General features: G+C 46.4%; 1 protein-coding gene across 1 annotated transcript in view; it reads left to right on the forward strand.

Annotated features, from left to right (window-relative positions):
• The window catches only part of Cpxm2 (carboxypeptidase X (M14 family), member 2), a 99085-nt gene that overhangs the window by 64045 nt on the left and 20575 nt on the right, over positions 1 to 14465 (forward strand). The window contains exons 7-8 of the mRNA XM_013021892.1: positions 5900 to 5988; positions 13621 to 13744. Coding sequence (XP_012877346.1) covers positions 5900 to 5988; positions 13621 to 13744 — 213 coding nt within the window. The remainder of the gene's footprint in view (positions 1 to 5899; positions 5989 to 13620; positions 13745 to 14465) is intronic.

Consider the following 14465-nt stretch of genomic DNA (forward strand, 5'->3'; position numbering starts at 1 on the left):
ACTGGGTTTGATTGCTACGTGCTACGTGCTAGTGTGGAAATGGCTTACTGGGCTGTTTGGTGGCATGAAGTTCCAGATACTTGAAAGGCTAAGGCTGGATGAGGTAGGAAGATTGCTTGAACAAATTAAGTCCCTCCTATCTTGAAAGTTTAAGAAGGAAACAAAACATAAAGTTAGCTAGGCACTGTGGGCGCCTGCCTGTAATCCTAGCTACTTGGGAGGATCATAGAAAAGTTCACAAGGCCCCTTCTCAATCCATGTCTGGGTGTTAGGGCACATGCTGTCATTGTAGCTATGTGGGAGGCTGAGATTAAAAGTGTGGAGGTTCCAGCCCAGCCCAGGCCGAAAAGTATGTATGATTCCATTTCAGTAGAAGAAGCTGGGCATGGTAGCTCACACCTATCATGCCAGCCACGGGGGTGAGCAAATGCTAGAAGAGTCACAGTCCTGGTAAGTACCTGTGTAGGAAGTGAGCATTGTCCAAAATAACCAGCACCGAAAAGGTCTGCAGGTATGTCTCAGTGATAGCTGTGTAAATATCAGTTCATTTGCTTTTAGTGCCTTCTTTGTTTTTATTTTTGGTATTGGGAGTTGAATATAGTGTTTCCTGCTTATTAGGTATGTACTCTACCACATGCTTAGGTTTCCCTATCACACTAAGTCTATTGGTAATCACTCATCACCTCTTCTGCCACCCTCTCCTCCACACACACACACACACACACACACACACACACACACACACACACCTTCAGTCTCTGGATCTGCCTTCTGGGAATAAGCTTATCAAAAGAACCACATGCTCATCCCTTTTATAACAGGAAATAAATACACTTCCCTCCCAGCTGGACGCCCACTTGTTCTAAGCAAGGTCACTGCTGACGAGCAGCCAACTGTAAAGCACAAGAGTCCGGGGATTCTGACATTGCCCTTGAATTTGCTGACAGGCTTTGATTTGGGACTGCTGCTGTTCTTTTCAGACTGCTCCTGTGTGTGAATTGGTGCTAGGTTTGGGACTTGGGAGTGCCCTGCTGTGGCTGGTGTGAGTGATGGCACTGACCAGAGGAAGGTGGGGGATTCCTGTCTGCCAGGCCACATTGAAGTCTTCCTGCCTTTCAGAATCTATCCTGGGCCCCTCCTTTTCCATCACTAGTTTTACTTTCTCTCCATCCTGAGCAGCTATGTCTGTGGTACTGTTGAATTGTTTGCTTGTCAGGTCTGGGTCAAGTCTACTTGAGCTGCTGGAAGTCATAGAGCACGTGCCTTAAGCTCAAGAGAAAGCAGCTGGGTCTCTCTCTTTGTCTCTGTCTTTCTCATAGGTCTCTCATCTTTTTCTCCATCTCTTATCTCTCTTATATAGTCCTGGACCAGAAGATAAAGGCAAGCACATAGTCTTCTCCTACTTGAGTTGAAGTGTTTATAGACATGTTTCAAGGAAGAAACATGAAGAAGCATGAACCCTAAGGAGCCCTTGTACTTGGAGATATGTGTTGTAATATGAATCCAATCAGCAAGATACAAAGAAGCTACATTTTGAGAGGTTGAATTGTGAGGCTGTATTAGAAAGCCAATGACCGTAGTGGATTCTTATCCCAAAGACCTGCAGCCCTGAGAATACACTTAACACCATCAGAAAACTGAGCCATCAGAGCCAGAGAGAAAATAAAGGGCATAAAAACAATAAAACAATCCAGATCAGCTCCAATGGAGTGCTGAAGTGGGACACCAGAACGTTTTGGGTAGTTTAACAAAAGGAATAGGTTGGAAACTCATTTTAGGTACCACATCTGGAGTTTGTCTGTCCCTCTAACTAAGGCATTCCTAAACCATCAGCTGGCTTCTAGTATAGGATGTTTAAGACTAACTTTTAGGAAAATGGAGGAGAAAGAAAAGAAACAGGCCGGACTCAATCTTCCACAAGTGAGGACTGTTTATTGAAGAACAGTGAGGGGCAGCAACCTTCCTATGGGATCAGGGGTTGTGCAAGGAGGTGGGGTTGGAGTTGGGCTTTTATGGGATCCGAGCAAGGAGATAGAGGTTATCAACACGGTTGTTGGGGCTGGGTAGGTGGGGAGTTTCAGTTAGGCCCACAGGGGAATGTTTGAGGCCAGGCTTAGGTTGGATTGCCCTGCCTGCACATCGAGCATGTCTGCGCATACCTGTGGTTTAACCTGGAATCTGTATGCACCTGGGGTAATAGGGTGGGCGCCAATCCTTCAGAGTCCATCTTTAGATACATAAGAAGATTGGGCCAAGAGGGGAGAGGTAGGTAAGTCCTCTACTCACCACATGGGAAGAGGCTGGAGACAAACTCATCAAAGCTCTGCTGTGATAATAAAGGCTCATAGACCAAACAGGTCAAGGATTTCTTTCGAATTAGCTTTCAAAACATTTAGCTAATGTAAATGAAAACTCAAGGACTGGGATTGACTTTGCCTGAAGGCAAGGGTAGGGCTAATATCTCAATGCCATGTTGTTGGGGTCAGAGTGCCATCTGAGTGACTCCAGCAGAGACAGACTCCCTTAGAGCTCTGAGAGCTCTGGGAGCAGAGTCACTCAAAGGCCAGAGTAGGTCCTGGGATTATCTCTGAGCCTATGACTGTGGCTAGGGCAGCTGTATTCATTGGCTGGACCTGAGTCTTTTGATCACACCTGTTCATGTCTCTCAAGGAAGCTCCACCGAATCACATGCGATAGGTTCTCCACTGGACAGATTCTTTCTTCACAGAATTCTAAGCCAGATTCACAGCTTCCCTGGCTGATTGTCTCTGTCTGTGCTTCAGACTCACTTCTTACTTCTCTACCTACCACGTAGGGCTCCAAATAGATTCTCGGTAAAACCTTGTCCAATCAGAGGTAAAGGGACAAGTCAAGAAATTCTTGTTCAAAATAGGTAAGACTGAAAGTTGTGGAAGGTATCCATGGATTTGAATCAATCCTGGAGCTCATACCCCCAACCTTTCAGCCCGTTGATTTCACTTGGAAAAAGAAGAATAATGTAGAGCTCTTCTGCATCTAGGGCTCTGAGCTTTCCATCCATCCTTTCTCATAACCTTGGAGGTTGAAAACAAAGGGGGCTTTTAAGTCCTTTGGAAAGATGCCCCCGTCCTGGGGGCAGGGTTGTTGAATAGCTCCCAGAAAACAGTACCTGGGTAAGTTAAATGTAAATGAAGGCAAAGAAATTTCTTTTAAAGTTTTACCTTTGCTTTGAAATCTGTAGCTTTTGGAAATCAAAGAGAAATCAATGTTAGCACATTCGTCAAAGGAAGGTGCCTGAAACACAATTGGGGCAGAGGTCTGGATTCTTTTGCTTTCTTGCTTGGACAGAATGCCAGTTTACCTCTCTCCCTCCAGTTGTTCTGCCCAATGACAGTTCCTTGTTTCTGGAAGACTTTTGGTGAGATTAAAGTAGCATGCTCAGTTTTTGGTCCCCATATGGTCCCTCACTTCTTGCATGCAGCCTTGGTTCTCAGAAGAAAGCCTGTCTCGAGCAGCACGCATCAGACTTGGCTGGATGGGATGTGTGGAGCAGGTATCCTGCCTCTGCTGGGCTGGTGGTGTACAAAGTGCTCTCAGACAGCGCTTCTCAAATGTCAGCTGGGATTCAGATTCCATAGGGCTGGGCTGGGCCTAACAGTCAAGGCTGCCAGTCCAGGGGTCCCATTCAGCAGCAACAGATCATGCCACACTGATCCAGACATCCCAGCCTGTGGACTCTGACCTTTCTGCTACTCAGTACAGCATCTGAGTCCAGAATGAGCCCTCAAGCCATAGAGGCTTCTGTGACCCCCATAGCTCCCCCAGTTCCTAGGTGGCATCATGTGTTCTGTTCAGTGGGGACAGGGGGCACTGTGTTTGCCAGGACTTCTGACTGCATCCTCCAGGCAGAGGCATTGGTAGGCTGAGGGGTCTGTGCTCTTTGCCACTCTTGGTCAGATTGAAGTACGGAAACTGAATCTAACCAGTGCCATCTTGGCCACGTGGTGGAATTGGGTTTAACGGGCGCCATCTTGTCTTCATGGTAGAGGCAGGGAAGTTCCACCCCCAGGTGATGGGCATGCTTGAATTCCTAGAGGCAGGGGCAGGCACTTGGACAATAGGTTACTGGACCTGTCAGTCTTATGCTTTGAACTCGTGAGACTCTTGAGTTTCCTGTGACCCTGCCCCCTGACACTGACCATATTTAACCTCAGACCTGCTAGGTGCCATTATGCTATTCCTGTGTCTCGTGTCTCCTGGCTCCCCTCCGGTCACCATGGTGTCCTACGTCAGCTCTCCATTGGGGTTGATCTAGTTTGTTGGTATTGTTTTTCTGCTCTTTCTTTCCTCTCCTGCTCTCATGGCTCAGTTTTCTAACAGTGTTAAGTGTATTGGAGAGGCTGCAAGGTCTTTGTGGCAGGAATCCACCTTCAGTTGTGGGCTTTCCAATAAAGACTCCTGATTCGACCTCTGAAAATGTGGCTTTTCTGTTTCGTGTGTCTGATTTCTGGTACTACAAGATGAGAAGAACCTCAGTCTAGATGGAAGAGCCCTTCTGACAGCATCCTCCTTTTTCATCCCTTGTCCCTTCCCTTCTTCTGTACATACTTGTTCTGTGATCACACACACAGCCTGAGCTCACAGGAGTTAAGGGGAAATGATCATTTGTGTGGAGGGGAATCTAGGGAGAGCAGGCTTATCTCCCCCATGCTGGGCACCCTCAGGGGTCTGTTCACACACTCTGATGAATGCTGGGTTAGTCAGACTTTCATCGCTGTGACAAGATATCTGCCAGAAACAACTTAAAGGCGGGATTACTTGTTTTGTCTCACCATTTCAGTGGTTTGGATTCGGGGTCTTTGGATCCACTGATCCTGGACCCCTGTGTGCTGAGGGAGAACCTTATGGCAGCAGAAGCGTGTGGCAGAGCATTCGCCTTCTAGTAGACCCGAAGCAGAAGCCAAGAGGGGAGAGAAGGGGAGCCCAGGTTTAACATGGTCAAAGGCTCACTCTCAGCGAACTACTTCCTCCAGCTAGGACCCACTGCCAAAGTTCCACCACCTCCCAAAAGAGCAGCACAGCTGGGGAGTAAGTGTTTATAGCACACAGTTTGGAACATTTCATATTCAAACCATAATAGGTACTTCTGTTCCCATGGCAGAGACCCACTGGCATCCCTATCATGGGGATGTTTCATGTTGGTGAGCAGAAATCCTGAGGCAGGCCTGGAGCTCTTGACAGCCTTGGGTTTCTCTGTCTCTGCTCCAGGTCACCATAGCACTGAGGTTATCCTGAGGCTAGTGGGCCATGTTCTAACTGGGGACTGATTGTCACTCTCTCCTCCCTACCAAAGCACCTTCCTTTAACCTGGAGCAGCTGGAGCAGTTCTGGGAGTGCTGTGCTCTGGTTGGCTCCATCCAGCAGCTGGGAACCTGCACATTTCTGAGAGTGGGAGAAGATTCCCCCTTCAATTCGGTTAGGAGGATGAAAGGGAAAGCATCTGGGGTCAGAGGTTAATAGTGTCCCTATACTTCCTAAGTCCCACATTACTGGTTTTCCAGGTCTATGAGACATCTGTCTAATGCTCATCATAACTTCACAAGGAAGGTCTAGCTTTTCCCCCTATTTTCAGGTGAAGAATGAAGGCAAAGCCTGCTCAAGTGACTTTCCCAAAGTCAGGCAGCACAAATCAGAAAACAGAGAGTTGAGCCTTGGCACTGTTTGCACACACTCTTAACCACTGTGTAGTTCTGGCTCCCATGTGGCTCTTTGCAGCTTGGGTCTCTCACTTTTGAGCTGGAGATGGTGCTATGTTGGGAACCCTTGGCCCTCACCTTGGTTCCCACCTGAGACCTTGAACCGAGATGTAACAAGTAACAGAATGATGCAAACAAATTCAAAACCATCTTTCTGTCCCCAGATCCTAATAACTATTATCACCGACGCAATGAGATGACTACCACTGATGACCTGGATTTTAAACATCACAACTATAAGGAAATGCGCCAGGTAAGACCAGAGCATGTGGACTTGGATCAGGAGTTTGTCAAAGAACAGCAGAGCATGTGCCTATGCCTGTATACACTGTGTGTGTGTGTGTGTGTGTGTGTGTGTGTGTGTGTGTTAAAGAAATTAGGTTAGGAGATGGGTCCTAGTGACTCATACCTATAATCCTAGTAACTCAGGAGGCTTAGATCTGAGGATCATAGTTCAAATCCAGCCTGGGCAGGAAAACCTGTGAGACTCATTGCCAGTTAACCAGCAAAAAAAGCAAAAGCTGGAAGTGGAGATATGGCTCAAAGGGTAGAGTAAAATAGCCTTAGTGAAACAGGTAAGGATCAATGCCCAGGCCCTGAGTTCAAGCCACAGGACCAACAGAAAAGAAAAGAAAGAAAGAAAAGCAAGAAAGAAAGAAAGGAAGGAAGAAAGAAAGGAAGGAAGGAAAGAAGGAAGGAAAGAAGGAAGGAATTAGAATGGTATGGAGGAGACAAGAATGCAAGAATCTGAAGGTCATTGTGGTCAGATGAAGGTATACTGAAAACACTTGGCTGAAGGCTGAGGTATCTCTTTAAGTTTCTGGTGACCAGAGAAAGGGTCCCTTGCTAAAAAATGGGTACAGGATTTAGCCACAGAATTTTCACACTTAACCATACTCTAGTTCCTAAAACCACTGTGTTCAAGTAAGATCGTGGATTGAAGGCTGTTAGTCTTATGTGAGTCACAGGAGAGAACGGATGGGGTAACTCTTACCAATGGTAGTAAAAGAGCTTGCTTACAGGCCTGGCTGCTTTGTGCAGCTATTAACCTCCATTAATGCATTCAGTTCTCCTAAGAGAACTGGACCTGTTGTTTCTTACACATGAAAAAAAATGAATCACAAAGACATAATCTCACATAACCCCTTGATATTCAGATTCTTCAGTCTCAGCCTTGGTTGACACCTGGGAATGTTTCTTCAAACACAGATTCTTAAGCCCACTTCAGACCAAGTGAAGCAGAGTCTTGAGGAGAAGGGCTGAAGACTTCAGTTTCTAAAAGCTCTTTGTATGCCTCTGTGCAGCCTCACACCTTCTGGCTGATGCGTTTATAATCCTGAGTGTAGCTAGATGCTTTTATAATTCTGAATACAGCTAGATAACCAGTTGGTCTTTACCCAGATTGAAACCCAGACCTAATAATTCTGAGCTGTGGCAGCCTGTGCATGCTGACTACAGAAGGAGGCAGGGCCTCCCCCCTGTGGGAGCAAGTTACAAGGGCAGCCCCTAGGCTAAGTCCATTGCTTCGGAAATCCTGTCCCATTGTTCCCTTAGCAAATGGTGGGAAGAATGAGAAGCTGTGGGCAAATGAAAATGCCCTGGATATCCAAGAATCTGTAGAGCCAGCACAAATAGAAATATCTTCACAAATCATTATGGAACAAGGGTTTACCAAAGGCCATTGGTGAAGACTTGTCAGTACTGCAAGTGGCAGCCAGCAGTCCATGCAAACCCAGGAGAAGTTTCTGGGGTGAGAGCCGTCAGACTGAGCCCCATTCTGCAGAATGAGCATGCCTGGCTTGTCTCCATGTCATTTAACTTGAGATCCTCACTCGCAGCTTCTAGACACCTGTCAGCACAGACGTGGAGGTGGGATGTGCTAAAAAGCTCCTCTTGCTGTCTTGCTCTTCAGAAACCAAGATAATGTGCTTGGACTTGAGGTCTGTGACTCACGCCTGCTGCTCTGCTCTCTCAGGGTATTTATACAGCTCTGCCCACCACTCCATCTTAGGCAATGCTGATGGGGGAGAGCTAGCCGTGCTTGCTGGCTATCTCAGGACCTTGTGTTGAACCCAGAAATGAGACAGATAGCAACTCAGCTGATGTAATTAATGTCAAAAGGAATAAGCCCAAGTACACATAAAGAGAGCTAATGAAGAAGATCTGGGGGCTGAGGCCTTAGAAAGTTACTGCACGTGGCAAGCTGGGGTTCTAAGGAGAGCTGGCCAAGTTTACATCATACATGAGGCAGTTCTTTTTCTTTTTTTTGGTTGGTTGTGGGGCTTGAACTCTGGACTTGGGCGCTGTCCCTGCGCTCTTCAGCTCAAGGTGAGCACTCTACCACTTGAGTCACAGCGCCACTTCCGGTTTCTAGTGGTTTTATTGGAGATAAGAATCTCACGGACTTTCCTGCCCAGGCTGGCTTTGAAGCATGATCCTCAGATCTCAGCCTCCTGAGTAGCTAGTATTACAGGCTTGAGACACTGACGCCCGGCTTACATGAGGCCCTTCTAATAACTGTGGCTTGGTAATGGATGTCAGAGCCAAGAGAACCTGGGGTCACCCATGCAGCTAGCCCAGGGGAAACTGGACAGGTCCTCTGAAGGGGTCCCACTACTCTGCAGCACTCAGCTAGAAACTGCAAGGAAGTGTCTCTCAGCCTGATGAGTACTCATGGTAGAAGGGATTTGCTATTTGGATTTTTGGCTCTCGGGATGTGAAAGAAGGCAGCATTTATAGCTGTTTCCATATAGGGAGTCTGCTAGGTTAGGTAGAAATCTTTCTACCTTAGGAAAGAATAACTGGTTGGTTGATGCTACTATTGAAAGAGACATTATCATAACAACACCAAATAAGAACCAGCAGTAGGAAGCAAGAAGAAAAGGTGGAAAAGCTTGTTGTACTGTGAGAGAACAGTGGAAGCAGATGTGTCCAGGTGTGTGTCTGCTGGGAAAAGTGGGTCTGAGGGTCCATGTGCTTCTTTGTGTGAGCAGAGCTGGTTTCTTTTCAGCACAGGGGAAAGGAAGGTTGGCAAGAGCTGCATTTGGGGTCCCCAAGAGAAGGATTTCCTTGGCCTGAAAAGGGTGAGGGGAAGGACATTTCCAAGGCAGCTGGTTAGTCCTACGCCATGTGTTGGAGTGATTTGGGAAGAGAGAGGAGGCTGGCATGCCCCTGTGGTGCTTTTCAGGTTCAACTTAACTTTGATTTGGGACTAGATCCTAGATGCTCTGGAAGTTATAGTTTGGCTAATACCTGGGGCCCTGATGTAGGTAGACAGAAGTAAAGGAGCAAGGCAGGGATTGGAGGGCTGCTGGCTAGCGTGACTCATTTCCAGGCCAACTGGGACTAGCCAGCTATCTTGATGGCTCAGCAGCTGCTGAGCCTCCTATGTACCCCATGCGCAGCCCGCCCCTGGGGTGGATGATGGTGGCACGAAGTCAGGGCAGCTTAGTCGGCTGGTGAGTCCAGATGTGCAAAAGTCCTGACCCACAGGTAATGTCCTGCTGTGACTCCCTCCCTTTGATCCTCCCTTTCTTTCTCCCTTCCTCTGGAAATCCTTTACCATTGGACCAAGAGCAGTGTTTGTTTTCCAGGCAAATGAGGAAAGAGGATAGAAGAGAACTCTTGGTCTGCTGCCTTCTTTTCTTCTATTCTTCTAAAACATTTTCATTCACTGGACAAATGCTGTTGTGATGACATCAACTGCACTCCTGAAGGTCTAGAGGGAATTCCTCCTCCACTCTTCTTTGCAGTTCTATTTCCCATTCAGGTCTCAGTCTGCTTGTACTTCTGGCATCAGAATACCAGAGACTACGTAATAGATATACAATAGAAATTCATTCTCTTAATTTAGGAATCCAATGCCAAGGTAAAGGTGCCAGGAAATTTGGTATGTGGTGAGGGCTGCTTTCCAAGGTAATGCCTGCTTGCTTTCTGTGTCCTCACGTGGTGGAAGCGAAGAACAAAATGCCCTAGCAAGCTTCCTCAAACCTCTTCATAAGGACAATGTTCCATTTATAGGGACAAAGGCCTGGAAATTAATCACTTCCTGTTAGGCCCTACACCTGTGTGCTCCAATTGGGCATTAGGTTCTAACGTAAACTCGAGTGGGAGCAGGGATTCATATATTCAAACCCTTGCTAGTTTCTTATGTTCATAAACTCCATCTGAGTTTGATCAGAAGATAGTTACATCCTGGTCCCTCATCTCTCAGTTAACACTGGATCATCGACATTTTCCCTGCTGTCTTCATGATTATGTTCAGAATGTAGCAGCAAGGTTGATGAGTGGATGTGTCATAGTTTCTCAGCTTTCTTCCTGCTTAGAAGCACTTGGGCCTCTCCCAACTCTTAATGAATATGACAAACTAGGAAACATGCCACGTCAAGTGTCATCATGAGTGTCCTTTTACCATTCTACAGGAATAATTTCCTTCTGATATACTGCAGGAAACTGGAAAAAAAGAACTTCCTTATTCAACCTCCTCTGGTAGAAAAAGGAAGCAGGAGGTCTAGATTCCGCAGACATTAGGATGGCATCGTGTATTCCCTCCTTAGTGTTGAAGAAACAAGTCTTGCAAACCTTCTAATACAGTACATCTCAACTTATTTTCATATTACCATGCTAAGGAAGCTTTTGAGACTTTCTTCAATTCTTCTTCCCTTTATTTTATTCAATTTTAAAGAATAAGACTTTTCTGGTAGTGTTGGGCTTTGAAGAATCTGAAAACATTGTGAGATTTAAGATTTTTATACATGAAGGACCAATTTCCTTACCACCTTTTTTTTTTGTCGGTCGTGGGGCTTGAACTCTGAGCCTTGGCGTTGTCCCTGAGCTCTTCAGCCCAAGGCGAATGCTCTACCACTTGAGCCACAGTGCCACTTCTGGTTTTCTGGTGGTTACTTGGAGATAAGTGTCTCATGGACTTTCCTGCCCAGGCTGGCATTGAACTCGGCCTCCTGAGTAGCTAGGCATGAGCCACTGGTGCCCAGCTTCTTTACCACTCTTGAGAATCCATGCCCTAGGCTATGATGAAAACTCTGTGCCTTGTGCTCTCTCTCTCTCTCTTTCTCTCTCTCTGACACATACACACACACACACACACACACACACACACATACACACACACACACACATCAAGGTTCATACAGCCACCTAGATTCCAGAAAAGAATATTTGTTTCCTTTAAGGAGTAACCAGTCTTATTCTCTTACAAGAAGGAGCTATTTAAATGGAGGAATCTGTTTCTGGTAATGCTCATGATGGCTTTGGTGGAAGAGCAGGGTGAATCACCCCTGACACCTTTCATGCTTCCTAGCACTGCAGAGCGCCACTGTGCAGAGAGAATTGCAGTGGTGATGCCTAAAGATATTTCTTCAAATGCCCTTATTTCCATGAGGGAAAGATGTGTTTGATACCGTAAAACAATGACATGAAGTTCATCTACAAACCCCCACTGCATCAATGCAGAGAGAGTAGAGCTGGGGTAAAATTACTACTACAATGAAAGATGAGACTGAGAAGAAGATTTTGATAATTTGTGAACCAAGATTCTTCTTCTGTCTGTGGCCGAGTGTGAATCCAGTATCAAAGGTCATGGTCTCCAATACTGGCAGCACACTGCTTCTGCAGATAATTGCAAAGGGAAGGAAGCTAATAGTGGACAGCCAAGCCCATGCTGAAAGTTCACATTCATTGCCTGGTTAGTGATGAACCACCTGGCTCTTGTGTCTGCTGAACCTAGTGGTTGAATTGAACACCAGACAGTGGATCACCTGCCAATAAAAACCTGCTCACATGGATGCTGGTAGCTAAGAATGAGTGGGCACCAGCAGAGATTAGTATCTGGGGCCTCAAAACAAGTGTGGCACAGCAGGTGAAATGACCAGCACAAACGTTGTGGTCAGCATTGGATTACTGCACCTTCTGGGACATATAGAGAGTTAGAAGAGCCTTACGAATCTGAAGTCCTAGCTCCATCTAGACAAGATGTGACTTAGGGAAGATCACAATATCTCTTTGAGCCAAAGTCCCCATGTCCATAGAATGGGGCCAGCCTCTTCTCCCTTGTCTACTACACCTGCTAGTCATGACTGTGTGAGATTCAGCGGAGAGAGAATGCACTGCTACTTCTCATGAGAACATTACTAGTGAAACAGTGGCTGAATCTTACTCAATTGTGGCTCCAGTCACCCCTGTACCCCTGCAGTACTGATCCATTCTTTGAAGGACACGGAAGGCATAGTTCTTATTGTACACCATCTTGGATGTCTTGCAAACAACAGTCCTCAGTGGCCAGATTCGCTCACTTAAATATTATGGCTGCAAAACAAGTTATAAAATGAAGCACATTTTCCCCTAGGAGCCATGAGAGAATTAGACCTGTGTGCAGCCAATGGAGGCTGTGCTCCTTATAGGGAGTCATAAATGCCAAGCTCTAGTAGTGAGAAGTGTTTCCATCTTTCCACCCTTAAAGATATTCTTGAAACCCGCCCTTTCAGACAATCATAGAACCTCATGTTATAAGGGGTAATAACTGGGCTACCATAAATTCAGTCATAAATTCTTCAGACTACCAATTCTCCACTTCTAATAGATGGTAAGCTGCCATAAAATGTGCATCAGGTTTGCTTTCAGTTCATTTTATGGATAATTTGCTACCCGAAATGTTTTGGAAGGTTGTTGGGCTGCATTCATACCTGTGGTGTCTCTCTGGGGATGTGTCCTTCTCTGTTTTCATAATCTCCATTCAGGCAATTCTGGCTCATCTCTCAGAAGGGCAAAGCCTTCCTGACAGGCATCTCTTGCCCATGCCCTGGTTGAGATGCCCTTCCTCTCTCTGCTCCTGAAGCACCTGAGATCCCACTTCTATTAACCCATGGTCCTAAAATTACTGCACGAAGACTCCAGCCTCCACCATGAGTGTGGGCCTCCTCAGGTGCCCAGCAACGAGCAGGTCCTCAATAAACTTTGGACAGATGGGATTGTGAAACAAGTCTCACCTGGCAAATCGAAGGTTCTACAGCTGCCTCACAGGTACTTGTTCAGGAATGTGAGGTGAGACTGTCTCTGAGACTGTGTCTCATTGATATTCAGTATTTAATTGGGCAAATGATAGCCAAAGATATCTATTAGGAAAGCAGAACATCACAGTGAAAAAGTAATGACCCTACCCAGGGAGAGCACCAGAGAGTGACAACCACACCCAGGGAGGTGACAACCACAGGAAGGTGATAATCACACCCAGGGGTTTGACAGCCACACACTGGGAGGTGACAACCACATCCAGAGAGGTGATAACCTCACCTAAAGTAATGACAACCACTCCAGGAAGGGGACACCCACAACTGAAAAGGATATCTCAGTCTGCTGCAACTGTCAGAACAGTACTGTAAACTTGGTGATATATAACAGAAATTTCTTGTGTCTACAGTTTACAAGTCCAAGCTCAAGGTCCTGGAAGGCTTGGTATCTGGTGAGGCCTCAGTCTCTGAGGAAGGAGGCCAATAAGCTTTCTTGGGGCTCTTTTGTAAGGGTGCTAATCCTGTTCATGAGTCCCACTGTGACCTACTCACTGCAGATGCCTTCACCTCTTCATCCTATTATAGCAGTGATGAGGTTTTGGTCTGTAGGTCTTAAGGGAAACCAGTATGTAGACCCCAGCTGGGCTGCCGAGTACAGGGCTGGGGTGGATCCCAGGGCAGGCGCTGGCAGGAAAGGTGGGCATTATCCCAGAGAAAGGAGGTGTTCTAGTCAGAGGGGTCACAGCTGGGGTATGGGAAGGTTGCTCTCAGAGGCCTGTGGACGTGGCTGTCCTCTTGGGAGTCCTGCTGTTTCTCTATGAGGCCACCTTTGCTGAAATCTTCTAATTCCTCTTGTCTTTCAGTTGATGAAGGTTGTGAACGAAATGTGTCCCAATATCACCAGAATTTACAACATTGGAAAAAGCCACCAGGGCCTAAAGCTATATGCTGTGGAGATCTCTGACCACCCCGGGGAACATGAAGTTGGTGAGGAACCCCGCCCAGGATGGCGGTGGGTCCCCTTTCTAACAATTCTGGATGCTGGGCACTAGCAAATTAGGTGTCTAAGAGCTTGTTTTCATATAGCTCCTTCGGTGTGTCCTGAAAGGACCAGAGGCAATTGGCAGAAGGGCTAACTAGTTTCCTCAGGCACACACACACACACACACACACACACACACACACACACACACACACACACGTTTATAGTCACTCTCCAAAGACCCATTATTGAGTGGGCCTTGGTTCTAGCATATGAATTTGAGAAGGCCCTATATTAAACCATAGTATTGCTCTTAATAAGAATCCGAGCTTTGAGAGAGAAAATATTCAGATGGCTCCCTTTCCCAAATAATGTTATTTGTTGACTTGCCCTCCAGAACTACTTCCTGACCACATCAACTCATTTTTGGGTCCTTCTGAAACTTTACAGGAAGTTCTTTTAAGAAAAGCAATCACTTTTCAAAAGAGAAAAATGCTTGTTTTGGCTCCTATGGAACTTGTAACCTTTAAACCCTGAGCTCTGGTTTGTTTTGTCTACCCTTGCTAATAAGAAACAATGTCACTGTCCCATGGCTTGTCTCATCTAAGAGTTGTCTGTGCCTATTTGGGAATAAAGCAGTTTTCCTTCCTTCCTTCCTTCCTTCCTTCCTTCCTTCCTTCCTTCCTTCCTTCCTTCCTTCCTTCCTTCCTTCCTTCCTTCCTTCCT

Source organism: Dipodomys ordii, unplaced genomic scaffold, assembly GCF_000151885.1.
Source record: "Dipodomys ordii isolate 6190 unplaced genomic scaffold, Dord_2.0 Scaffold58, whole genome shotgun sequence".
Classification (NCBI taxonomy): domain Eukaryota; kingdom Metazoa; phylum Chordata; class Mammalia; order Rodentia; family Heteromyidae; genus Dipodomys; species Dipodomys ordii.